At 39.6% G+C, this 12,593-nt stretch overlaps 1 protein-coding gene across 1 annotated transcript in view; it reads left to right on the top strand.

Moving 5' to 3' along the window:
- The window catches only part of LOC110204964 (IQ motif and SEC7 domain-containing protein 3-like), a 318,964-nt gene that overhangs the window by 213,483 nt on the left and 92,888 nt on the right, over nt 1-12,593 (top strand). Inside the window, exon 2 of the mRNA XM_020981242.2 lies at nt 9,885-9,914. Within this exon, the coding sequence (XP_020836901.1) occupies nt 9,885-9,914 (30 nt within the window). The remainder of the gene's footprint in view (nt 1-9,884; nt 9,915-12,593) is intronic.

Raw genomic sequence — 12,593 nt, 5'->3', positions numbered from 1 at the left:
GGAAACCAACAGATATGGCCCAGTTGGCTTCATGTGATGAGGGTGGGCTGCAAGGCACACAGTAACACAAGTGGCACCATAGTTCAGTGGCCTGGCAACATTTCCTCGGGAAACTGTTATTTCTGTACATTCTGACTAGGGGCCCTGAAGGGCCCTAGGATCATAAATATAGAGCTGTAAAGGATCTCAGAGAATCATCATAGTCCAAAGGTCTCCTTTTACAGATGAGGAAATGGAAGCAATAAGGAGGTCACGTACCTTGCCCAAGATCACAAAGATCAGGCAGAGGTGAGACTGGAAACCAGGTGTTCTCATTGTTATTTCATATCTGTTAGTGCAAGGCCCTGGGGAGACAGGTACTGTCTTGATTCTATCACTGAGCTCAAGGACTTGTTATTAGTACTAGGGGAAACAAAATGGACACCAACAGGTCAACAAATATGTGTGTGTGCACATACATACATACATACACATAGACAGTAATTTGGGGAGGTCTCTGTAATAGCAGAGAATCAGGACAGCCTCTTGTAGAAGGTGCACTTGAGACCAATTTTGAAGGAAATTAAGGGTTCCAACAAAAGGATACAAGAAGAGAGTGAATTTCAGTCATGGGGGGAGGGGGAATAACCCATTCAAAGGCACAAAGAGCTGGAATTTTATGTCCAGGAAATAATAAGTAGGTTGGTTTGACTGAAATGTAGAGTATGCGATGGGGAGTAATATCTAATGAGCTTCAAGAGGTAGGTTGGAGGCTGATTGTGAAGGCCCTCAGATTTATGAGTAATAGAAGCCATTGAAGCTTCTGGGGCAGAGAAATGACAGGGTCAGACCTGCCATTTATTATAGTTTTGATTTTTTGTCAATAGTGATGGTGCAGAGAATCCTCAAGTATAGAAGGTCATTCATTATAGGAAGGACCAAGAGGGTTTAGTACTGGCATGTGAGGCTGTGTGGGGGTGTAGGCATTCTATAAAGGAGGTTGCCCAGGGCACCATCTCATCATTTGCCCTCTGGCTGGATCAGGACCCTTCCTCAGTTACCTTCCCCATACCTTTTCAGCTTCTGTTTTATGTGTTCTCTTCCTTGGATTGTGAATTTCTTGATGGCAGGGACTCTCTTTTGCCTTTCTTTGTATCCCTAGTGCTAAGCACCATGGCTGGCACATAATAGGCCTTTAATTAATATTTAGGGCATCTAGGTGGCACAGTGGATAGAGTACTGGGCCTGGAGTCAGGAAGACCTGAGTTTAAGTTCAGACTCAGACACTTACGGGCTGTGTGACATTTCACAAGTCACTTAACTCTGTTTACCTCAGTTTCCTCATCTGTAAAATGAGCTGGAGAAGGAAATGGCAAACCACTCCAGTATCTTTACCAAGAAAACCCCAAATGAGGTCACAAAGAGTTAAACTTGACTGAAAACTGACTGAGCAACAGCAGTAAATGTTTATTGACTCATGATCAACATACCTCATCATAGCAAAACTTAATATGCACAAATTAGAATTGTAGAATTTTAAATGCATAGACCTGATTCTATGTGCTATACCTGGCAATTCAATTCACTTTGCAGAATTTTCAATGGCAGAGGTAGCATTAGATGCCAGCAATGTCTTTTTGCATTTAGGGTTAACCAAATAGTAGGTAGTTAATAAATGTTGAATAAATGGTTGGATAAATGGGTGAATGAATTCTGAGCTAAATCAATAATAAAGAATAGTCAGTTGTGCTTTCTCTTAAAGTCAGTATTAGAAATATGTCAGAATCAATGGATTTGTCTCCAGATGAGCTGAAGGGAAGAGGTATTATCAATTACTTCTCTATTACTATTCATTCTCAAATCTGGTTTCTATAAAACCACAAGTGCTGCCAACGACCATGCTTTAGTCCCATTGACCAGCTTGGGCCTTGATGGACTCCCTAACAGCAGCAAAAACCTGGAAGTCTGCATAACAGATGAAGGATCATGTACCCATTGCCTCTGTTGCTGGTGCCGAAAATAGAAAATCCAGATCCCTTTCACCTGCGGTCAGCCTCTACCTGCAACCTTTGCTTGCACTCTCTTAGGGAGAGGGAAATAGCTCACTACAGAGCTCATTAATTCTTCCTCCCACTCTTAATTCTTCCTCCCTCTCTCCCCTGTGTCCAGAGACTTACTCTGGGGCTAGTGGTTGGAAGGATCTTGAGGAGTCCTTTCCCCAAAGAGTTTATATTTTGCCCTTCTGGGGCATAGCTTCCTGTTTATTAGACAGTTACCTCTGGGTCTGCAGATGGAAGCTCAGTTTATTATTCACTGTTATGAAGTGGAAAAAGTAGAGGGATGATGGTGAGTCAGTCACTCAAGCAACACATTTATTAAGCACCTCCTATGCCAGGTGTTATCCTTGGTGCTAGAGACACAAAGACCAGAATGAAATAAAAGGGTCTCTACCCTTAAGGAGCATATGTTTAGTCAAGATATACATATGTGTGTGTGTGTGTGTGTGTGTGTGTGTGTGTGTGTGTGTGTGTAATGTAGAGTTGAGTAGCAGGATTTCCAGACTTTGCAACCAAACCAAAAACTTCCCTAAAGTGGATTCAGGGTAGAATGGTGTATGCACAGGAAGCCGGACAAGTGGAAAGAGGGGTTAAAGGCTGCCTTTGAGGTGCAGGGGTCTCTATCTCTAAAACTGGACAATGGCAGAGAGTTTTTAATGAATCAAAGAAATGATAAAACAAACTCAACAACAGCACATTTATACGGTGCTTAAATGATTGCAAAGTGTTTTCTTAACAATAATCACATAAGGTAAAGTGTGGAAGAAAGTCTATATTCTTAATTGAACTTAATATTCTCCAAAAACCTGGATCCTACCCTGAGGTAAGGGTGGGGGGAGGCTTAGAGGCCAATGACATCACCCTTCTCATTTTCCAGATTAGGAAATTGGAGCCCAGAGAAGTCGGGTGATTTGCCTGAGGTCACAAGAGCTAGTAAGTATCTTGGCAGGATTGGAACCAAGGTCTTCCTGGTATAGTTCAGCTCTATCTACTGCCACAGGCTACCTCACCAGGTGCCTCTGCACCTATTCAGAGCCCTGAGGTGTCTGCTGAAATGGCAGGATGACCATGGCAGAGCAATGCAAGAATGTGCAGTAGGACCATAGATAAACAGGAAGACAGTGAAGAATTAACATATGCCTTCACCACCGCCATTGACAAGGGAAATCAGGGGGAGAGAAGAGCTGGCAAGATAGTTCTTCCCAGGAGCAGCTAGGTGGCACAGTGGATAGAGCACTGGCCCTGAAGTCAGGAGGACCTGAGTTCAAATCTGGCCTCAGACCGAACACTTGACACTTACTAGTTGTGTGACCCTGGGCAAGTCACTTAACCCCAACTGCATAAAAAGAAAAAAAAAAGACATTTCTTTCCAAAGCTCATTTCCTTTCCCTCTTCTGGTTCTTAATATAATATAATTTATTTAATCTCGATGGGATGGGAGCATTAGGGAAGGTCATCAATACAGGCAGAGATAGAAGATATGAATTGCAATTGCAAAGAAATGACTACCAAGAGTTCATCTCTGGCCTATAAAAAGTGACTTGGAGCACTCTTAAAATCTGCATGGTTAGGTGAGTTGTTACATATACTCAAATTTATTTATTTATTTATTTTGGTGAGGTAATCAGGGTTAAGGGACTTGCCCAGGGTCATACTTACTAAAGTGTCAACTGTCTGATTTTTTTTTTTTAGGATGCTCAAATTTAGAGCAGGTGTTATACCTTAGAGACTCATTTCACAGATAGGAAACTGAGGCCTGATGAGGTGATATGACTTGTTTAAGGTTACACAGAGTCATCAGCAGGGCTAGGACCCAAACCTAGTCGCTCTGACTCCAATTTGAAATCCACACACCCCACGTCTTCATTTGCGAGGATTACTGCCGCTGATTCTTGGCTTGCAGCAGTTCTGATCACATCTGGTTGCAGTGCAGTAAAAGGGGGTAGAATCTGAGAATCCCCAAATCACTAGTGCCTGAGGCTCTAACTAGTCTAGTCAGAGAGAAAGCAAACAACCACTGTTCCATACAGGAGGCTGTACTGAATGCATTGATTAAATTTTAAAATGTTTTGCATACTCTCTGCATGCCATGCTTTATTAGAAGCTTAAATGTTCATAATTAGAAAACAAATGACTTTCCTATTCTCAAGCTTATTTCTCATTTCTAAATTTCCCACTTGGAGAGGTTTGCTTTAACTAGGTATAGTGTTCTGAAATTGTTGGCTTTATGTTTACTTTTGGGAATTTCCTAAGATGTGGTCACTTCGCACAGTTAACTTCTAGGAGTCAAGTCTGGTTTGACTTAAATCCAGCATCAGACACTTGACACTTACTAGCTGTGTGACCTTGGGCAAGTCACTTAACCTGGATTGCCTCACCAAAAAAAAAAAGATCTGAGTTGAAGCCCCACTTTTGGATAAGTCTCTTAACTTCTTGCCTGGGGTAACTAAGATTAGAAATTGTAAAACAGTTGATGAGCTATGTTGATAAAGGGAGTTTCTTCACCAGGAATTTCCTATATTGATGAAATCATAGGTTTTCACCAAAAAGAAATAATAATAAATTGCTACTTATAGGTGTGTGGATTTTTTTTCCTTTTCAGATAGATCTCATTCTAAGTTCACAGCTTTTATTTGAAGGTAGCTAATACTCTAATCAAATACTGTAGGGATTAAGTTTTGTTTACCAGAGCAGATGGCATTTGGGGCTAGCCAAATAGCAGCTACTTAATACTTGTTTGTCCAATGAATGAGCAAGTGAATGATGAATGGATGGATGCATAATGGACTCATGAATGAAGAACTGAATCTTGGGTTGAATCAATAGTGAAAAATAATAATAATAATAATAATAATAATAATAATAATAATAATGCAGTCTCTTTTATTTATTCCAAACTTAACAAACACCAAATAAAAAGAGCATTTCCATATACCATAGTAGAACAGATAAAAACAATTGTACACAAAACTGTAAATATCTTTTATGTAGAGCTTCTTTATTTTTAAATATGGTAACTTTCAAAACTGTTCTGCCTGTATATGATTCTTTCTGGGCTTTTCTTGCATCTTCTATGCATTTTTTAAATGCTGAAATAATGCTCTTTTCTTTTTCCTTTTTTTTTTGTTTTGTCCAACTTACTCCTATCTCTCCCCTACCCCACATTCCCCAGGTAGTCATACTTAAAGTCTCTGCTCAAACTATGGAATCCTAGAGTTAGAAGGGAGTTAATCTAGTACAATCCCTTCATTGTACAGATGAGAAAATTTAAGCCTAGACAAGAGGGAATGCGTGTTGCCTAGGTTTCATAGGATTATAGATCCATAGCTTGAAGTGGCTTGAAATATCGTAGTCAAATCCCTCCATTATACACATGAAGAAAAGGGACCAGAGAGGACAAAGCACACACCTGTAATTCTGCTTTTGATGTTTGCAGACCTAAGATTTTATCTGAATATCTCTCCTCCACAAGCTAGGGATTTTGGAGAAACTTCTCTTTTGAATCACCAACATCATTGTCTACTGGGTGGTTCATGTTACACTTCTCCCTTCCACTTGGCCAGATTAAGGGTGTGGTACCATCCCCTCCTCCAAATCTGGAAAATCTGCATTAAGTTTTTTGGCTCTCCCTTCATACCAGAGGAGTCTAAATTTTGTCTTTTTGTTTTATGGGGTGTTTACAGTACCTTATTATAAAATTTGGGTTAAGTATTTGGTCATAGGCTATATATAGGTCAATGCTAAGTAAAAATACTTTTTCTGTATTGTCTGCTGGCCTTTGCATGTCATCTGTGGCTTCCACAAAACTCCCCAAAATTCGCATTTAATTTCTTATGCCAACCTGCAAAATATCAAAACTGCAATGGGGAAAGTCACAACGTGGAAGGAATAACTATTTCCAAAGGAAGATTCACCTCTGCCAACTGCTTTGTGTTACCAGGGTTTGTTTGTTGGTGCCTGTAAGCCCCTAGGGTGTGACTGACAGTATCACCACATTCCTGCCATCCAGGTGGTCCTACCACTAGAACTAGAAATTCTAGTGCAGTGGAGAGAGCCCTGAACCTGAAGTGAAGGAGACTTGAGTTCAAATCCAGCCTCAAACACCATGGCATGTTACTTAACCTGTGACTATCTCAGTTTCCTCATCTGTAAAATGAGGATAATAATAATAGCACCTGCTTCCCAAGATTGTTGTGAGGATAAAATGAAATATTTGTAAAGCCCTTTACAAACCTTTAAAATCTACATAAGTTCTAGTTTTTGTTATTATTAGGTAAAGTGTCATCACTGCCCATAGTTACAACAGTGTAGTGTTAGAGTGAACTGATTTCTGAATGTAGTATCAGGAGACCTCAGTTCAAATTTTAACACAGATACACAGCATGTGACCTTGATGAGTCATTCACCTTCTGGGGGTATCCATTTCCTCACTCGTAAAATAAAAAGGCTGTACTAGATATCCTTTCTGACTTTAAATCCTGTGATAGAGGATGATCTGTAAAGTAGGGGTAAGTAATACTTGTAGCTTTTGACCACAAGTGACTGTGAGAAACCCATAAACATTGAAGTGCCATGTGAATTAATACGTGACCCTCCACACAAAGCGAATGCTCCCTCCCCAGAACTCTCCCACAATTTTTTTGTCTTTCCCTTATTTATTTAATGCATTCTACTTCATGTTGTAGTTATTTGTATAGATAGTGAAATAAAACATTTAAAGGCTTAATGTGTGCCAAGATTTGTGCTAAGTTTTGGGATTACAAACCCAAGCAAACAAGATGGTCCCTACTCTCAAAGTGTTTCTATTCTAATAGGAAAATGCAAAACAGATTGAAGCTAGAAGGCAGAAGGAGAGGGTATCACATGCATGGTATGTCTTCCGTATTGGACCATAAGATCCTTGAGAACAGGAAAGAAGGGAAGGAAAGAGGAAAAAGGGGAAGGAAAGGCAAGAGAGAGGAAAGGAGGTATGCAGGGAGAGAGGGAAAGAGGGGTAGAGGGAGGGAAGGAAGGAAAAAGAGAGGGAAAGAGGGAGGAAGGGAGGGAAATAATCAGGCCAGAAATTCCATGCTGCTCTTTCAAAGTATCTCTTCCTACAATAAGACAATGAATACAATTGAAGCAGCCACATTCCATTCCAGAGGTGATCCATTTTCCTTCACAGTGAGATAATTTAATAAAGGAATACTATCAGAAAGTTGCCAAGTAATTGTTTCTACAAGTTTGGTCAGATACTTGATTTTCTCAGAACAGACAACGTTGCCATATTGGAAGAAATTAAATGGGAATTTTGGGGAGTTTTGTGGAAGCCACAGATGACATGCAAAGGCCAGCAGACAATACAGAAAAAGTATTTTTACTTAGCATTTTCTCAGAACGTTGCCATATTGGAAGTGAAAAGCCCAGAAAGGAGAATATATTTTATAAAGATGGCTTTGATTACTTCCAAGGATTGTCTGCTCTGGGTTTACATGGACAAAGTTCAATCATAGAAATCCTTGTGTAATCATACTGCTGGGCTCATGCTTTCACCCTGCTTGTGCTCTGGGGATACCAGATTTTGACTCCTTGCAACAAAAAAGAAAATGTCTCTCAGCTTCCATACAGGCACTCAGGCTAACAAAATATCAAATATAGGACAGGGTTTATTTCACCTGACAGAAAAATTCAAAGGACTCATGCTCATAAACCATGAAGAAAAGCCCTCCTTTCCTCCATTGAGAGCCCCATATCCTCAGAGGCCTATACATCTTCATAATTTATGGTAGTACCCTCAGTAAATCCTCCCTCCCTTATACTAAAAGTGGGGGGGGGGAAGGACTTGGGTTTCTAGAGAATTAAGCAGCCCCCTTCTGAATGGATCAACCTCCTCAAGGGCCTACATCCCTAGGGACCGCTAGGCATTTTGGTACTCCCCTGGATGTGGAGAAAGGATTCAAGACTCTTCCAGTGACAGACCGTGCCTCCCCTCCCCAACCCCATAAATGAGCTTACTCTGCCAATTAAGTGTTTTCCCCCTTCCCCCCTCAGCTGTGAAATAATACCACAGTACTCGGCTTGACTTTCTATCAGTCTTTACAAGCATTTAGCTCTTCCGTAGATTTTTAGTTTGTTTCAGCAATGAGCCAAAATCTCTTATTCTTGTTTCTTCTGAGATTGGGATTTTTAAATATTAGACATTAACAAGACAGCATTTAAACAGACTTTCAAATTTAAGAGAGAAGGGGAGGAAACAGTGCTATCTCAGAACATTATTAATTCCAATCCCTCTTAGTGGAGAAAACTTTACCCTAGCTCTTTAACTGCTAATGGTACTGATACTCTTTACAGCAGCCCTTACATGGCTAGAGTTATCCAGCTAGACATATGCTTCAAGAGAGCCCATTTTATGTTGAGGCAGCTGTAGGGATGTCTTGGAACCAGCTCTGGGGGGACTCAGAAATGATTGTTGAATTTTCAGTGTGAGCATTTACACCTTAGAAATGAGAAATGCTACAAACCAAAGCTTGATTTATCGTTTTGTTGATTTTCAATACTTAAGAAAGTGATGGAGAAAGTTATAATAATGAAAATTCAACTTGAAAGTATGCCACACATTTTTTTTGAAATCTGGTTGTTAAATATTTACTAGCAGCTCTAATTATTAGAAGGGGTTTCCTTCTGTTGAATGGAAATCTGCCTCTCTGCAACTTTGGCCATTTGCTCCAAGGCTCTGCCTTCTTGTCAAACAGAATAAAATGAATCCCAAATCCCTCCACATTTTACTTCCAATACTTGAAGATGGCCAGCATGTCTTCTCTTTTCTACTATAAATATAAACAGTTCCTTCAACTGAGCTTCCTATGGCATGATTTCCAGCCACAGAGGACTCTTTTAATTACCCAACTCTGGCTTAAGTATGTTTGTATTTGGCAATAAACTCACATTTAGAAAATCCAAGGATTAGATTCCTGAACCTGTTTGCACATGGCCTTTTAATCCAGTCAACTGAGCGAAGGAAGGCTAATCACCATTAAACTAATCCTCTTGCCTCTGGTGCGGTCAGTACTGAGAGCATATAGTTTGGTTTGCAGAATGTGAAGTCTTCATCTTTGTTTCTGTGTATTTTCCCCAGCCTTTGAGAAAGTTCAAGTGGGTGATAACAATCCTATTTCTTGACTTTTGCAGCTGTCTTCTTTTTAAAATGGTGTAATTGATTTTTTGGTATTTGAAAATTGAACTTACAGTTCGGAAATGCTTGAGAAATACCAAATAGGTAATAAATGAAGCTACCCTTCATTTCCTCACTCCTTCCCCTCACCTCCCCTTTCCCACCAGCATAGGAATGTTGTAGTTCTCGATAGAGAGGATGAATGTCTGCATTTTTTCTTTTTTTTCCCCTAATCTATTTTAATATTTTATTTTTTCCAATCCCATGTAAAAAAAAAACATTTTTAACCTTTGCTTTTTACAATTTTGAGTTCCAAATTCTCTTCCAACCTCCCTCTCCTCCCCCCTCACTGAGAAAGCAAGCAATTTGATAAAGGTTATACATGTGCAGTCATGCACAACATATTTCCATATTAGTCATGTTGGGGGAAAAAAGACAATAAAACCAAGAAAAATAAAGTAAAAAAAACCAACAACCCAATAAAGTAAAAAAAAACCAACAATCTGCATTCAGATTCCATTAGTTCTCTCTCTAGAGGTGGATAGCATTTTTCATCATGGGTCTTTCAGAACTGTCTTGGATCACTGTATTGATCAGAATAGCTCAGTCATTCACTGTTGATGATCATAATCTGTGCATTTTTTCAAGAGAAAGTGTCAACAGCATTCTAAGTGTCTCTATGTTCTGTTTCCTTGCAGGTCTGAAGGAGAAGGCTCTCGGAGTGTCAGGTACATGTTTAATTGGCCCCCCTGTTTGTGTCACTGTGATCCCCAGGAGTTTGTTGTTGTAATGAAGCCATGTGCTTTGATTTCTGTCTGACTAGTGGTCTTATTAGGTCAGAGCCACTGAAGCAAGGAACTGAGTGCTTCGCATTTAAATGGATTTGTTTAGAAGTGCAGCTCTCCAAAACCATGGCTCCTTTTTCTTCCTCCAAGCAACTCCAACAAGGGGCTTCACTCAGGAGAAACAAAGTAAAGAACAAGGGGCTAGTTTTTTTTTAATTGCTTTCAGTCCATGTCCCTCATTTGTCCCCTCCTCTCAATCACATTTGATCAAATTAAGCAAAGTAATGGACTCCATTTCAAGGCCTGTCTTGATTTCAAGTGGCATAATAAGCTTGACTCCTTGAGTGACAGAATATATCTAGTCTTGGTGTAAAAGTATTCCATTCCAATGGTAGCAGGAATTCTACCATGCTATCCGTGGCTTTCTTACCCTTCCCTGAAAACATCCCTAATCATCCATGGCTGCCTTGTTGGGTCAGGGCACAAAGGACCTGGAATGTGGCTTTACAAAGAGGGCTGAGACTGATAAAACAGAAAAAAAAAAAAACCAGAACTGCAACGGTTTTTCACTGTTGGCATTTTGAAATGGCTACATGGTTTGAAGGAGAGAAAAGAAACCAACCAATGTTGGTGGAATATCCATTGCAGGCTGTCACCATTAACAGGAGTTTCCTGACTTTTTCTTCAGCTAATGCTGCTACTCTGTATAGGATGTAGATCCTGCCTGGCTAGAGAAGGTCCGGGAAGAGGGTCTGACCAGAACATTACATTTGTCTTTGCTGTTTCTGTTAATCTTGTATAGCGGGCTAGAGTTGAGACTATTTAAGTTCTGTGAGCTACCCAGCAGAAGGACATGTGCATATGTTGTGTCTGTCTGTCTATCTATCTGTATCTACTTGTAGATAGACATAGATAGAGAAATAGAGAGACAGATATGGAAGAAGCGTAGCATTAAGGAAGTAAGAGGCAATTGTCCCACTCTGCTCTGGTCAGACCTCATCTGGAATGTTGTGTTCATTTCTGGGTGCTATACTTAAGGAAGAAGAGCAATAAAGTGGTACATATCCCATAGAATGAGACCAGAAAGGTAAAGAGCCTCATATTTCTTCCCCATGGGGATCAATTGAAAAAACTGTATTGTTTGGTCTAGAAAAGAGATATTATGGAGGTGGGACGTGATTGATATTTCTAAGTATTTGAAAGGCTATTCTGTAGAAGAGGAATTAAGCTTGTTCTGCTACAAGGCTGATCTAGGAACCATGGGATGGAAATTACTGAAGGATTGATTTAGGCTCAAGATAAGAAAAAATTTCATAATAATTGGAGTTATTAAAAAATGAAACAGGAAGTTGCAAGAGGCAGTGGGTTCCTTCTCACTGGAATTCTTTTTTTTAATAGTATTTTTTTTAATTTTTTTACAATGTCAAAACAATTTTTAGCATTCATTTTTACATGATTTTGAGTTCCAAATTTTTCTTCCTCCCTCTCTCCCCCTCCCCCAAGACAGCAAGCAATCTGATATAGGTTACACATGTAATACATGTGTATACATGTATACATATAGGCAATCATGTAAAACATATTTCCATATTAGTCACAGTTTTGAAAGAAGAAACAGATCAAAAAAACACGAAAAAGAATAAAGTAAGTGAAAAAAATGTGCTTTGATCTGCATTCAGAGTCCATCAGTTCTTTATCTGGATATGGACACCATTTTCCTTCATGAGTCCTTTGTACTTGTCTTGGATCATTGTGTTGCTGAGAAGTTCATTCATAGTTGATCATCACACAATGTTACTGATACTATGTACAGTGTTTTCCTGATTCTGCTCATTTCACTTTGTATCAATTCATACAAGTCTTTCCAGATTTTTCTGAAATCTGCCTGTTCATCATTTCTTATTGCACAATAGTATTCCATTATATTTATATACCATAGATTGTTCAGCCATTCCCCAATTCATGGGCATCCCCTCAATTTCCAATATTTTGCCACCACAAAAAGGGCTTCAATAAATATTTTTGCACATGTAGGACCTTTCCCCTTTTCTTGTGATCTCTTTGGGATACAGAGATAGTAGTAGTATTGCTGGATCGAAGGGTAAGCACACTTTGGTTGCCCTTTGGGCATAGTTCCAAATTGCTCTCCAGAATGTTTGGATCAGTTCACAACTCCACCAACAGTGCATTAGTGCCCCAATTTTCCCACATCCTCTCCAACATTTATCATTTTCCTTTTCTGTCATATTAGCCAATCTGATAGGTATGAGGTAGTACCTCAGAGTTGTTTTAATCTGCATTTCTCTGATAAAAAGTGATTTAGAGTACTTCTTCATATGCCTAGAGATAGCTTTGATTTCTTCATCTGAAAAGTTCCTGTTCATACCCTTTAACCATTTATCAATTGGGAAACCTCACTGGAATTCTCCAGTCAGTGACCAGATGACTGTTTACTGGGGTGGCTCCAGGGGCTCCATATTACCTCTGGGATCAAAAATAAACTCCTGTGATTGGCACCCAAAGTCCTTAACAACCTAGCCTTTTCCTACCTTTCCAGTCTTCTTTTACTTTATTCCCCTGTCTATACTCTAATGATCCAGCTACCCCTCATCCATTTGCTAT

This window comes from Phascolarctos cinereus, unplaced genomic scaffold (genome assembly GCF_003287225.1).
Source record: "Phascolarctos cinereus isolate Bilbo 61053 unplaced genomic scaffold, phaCin_HiC Scaffold_4;HRSCAF=312, whole genome shotgun sequence".
In the NCBI taxonomy this organism is placed as follows: domain Eukaryota; kingdom Metazoa; phylum Chordata; class Mammalia; order Diprotodontia; family Phascolarctidae; genus Phascolarctos; species Phascolarctos cinereus.
The sequence above is the reverse complement of the archived record's forward strand: the minus strand, read 5'-3'. Positions and strand labels throughout refer to the sequence as shown.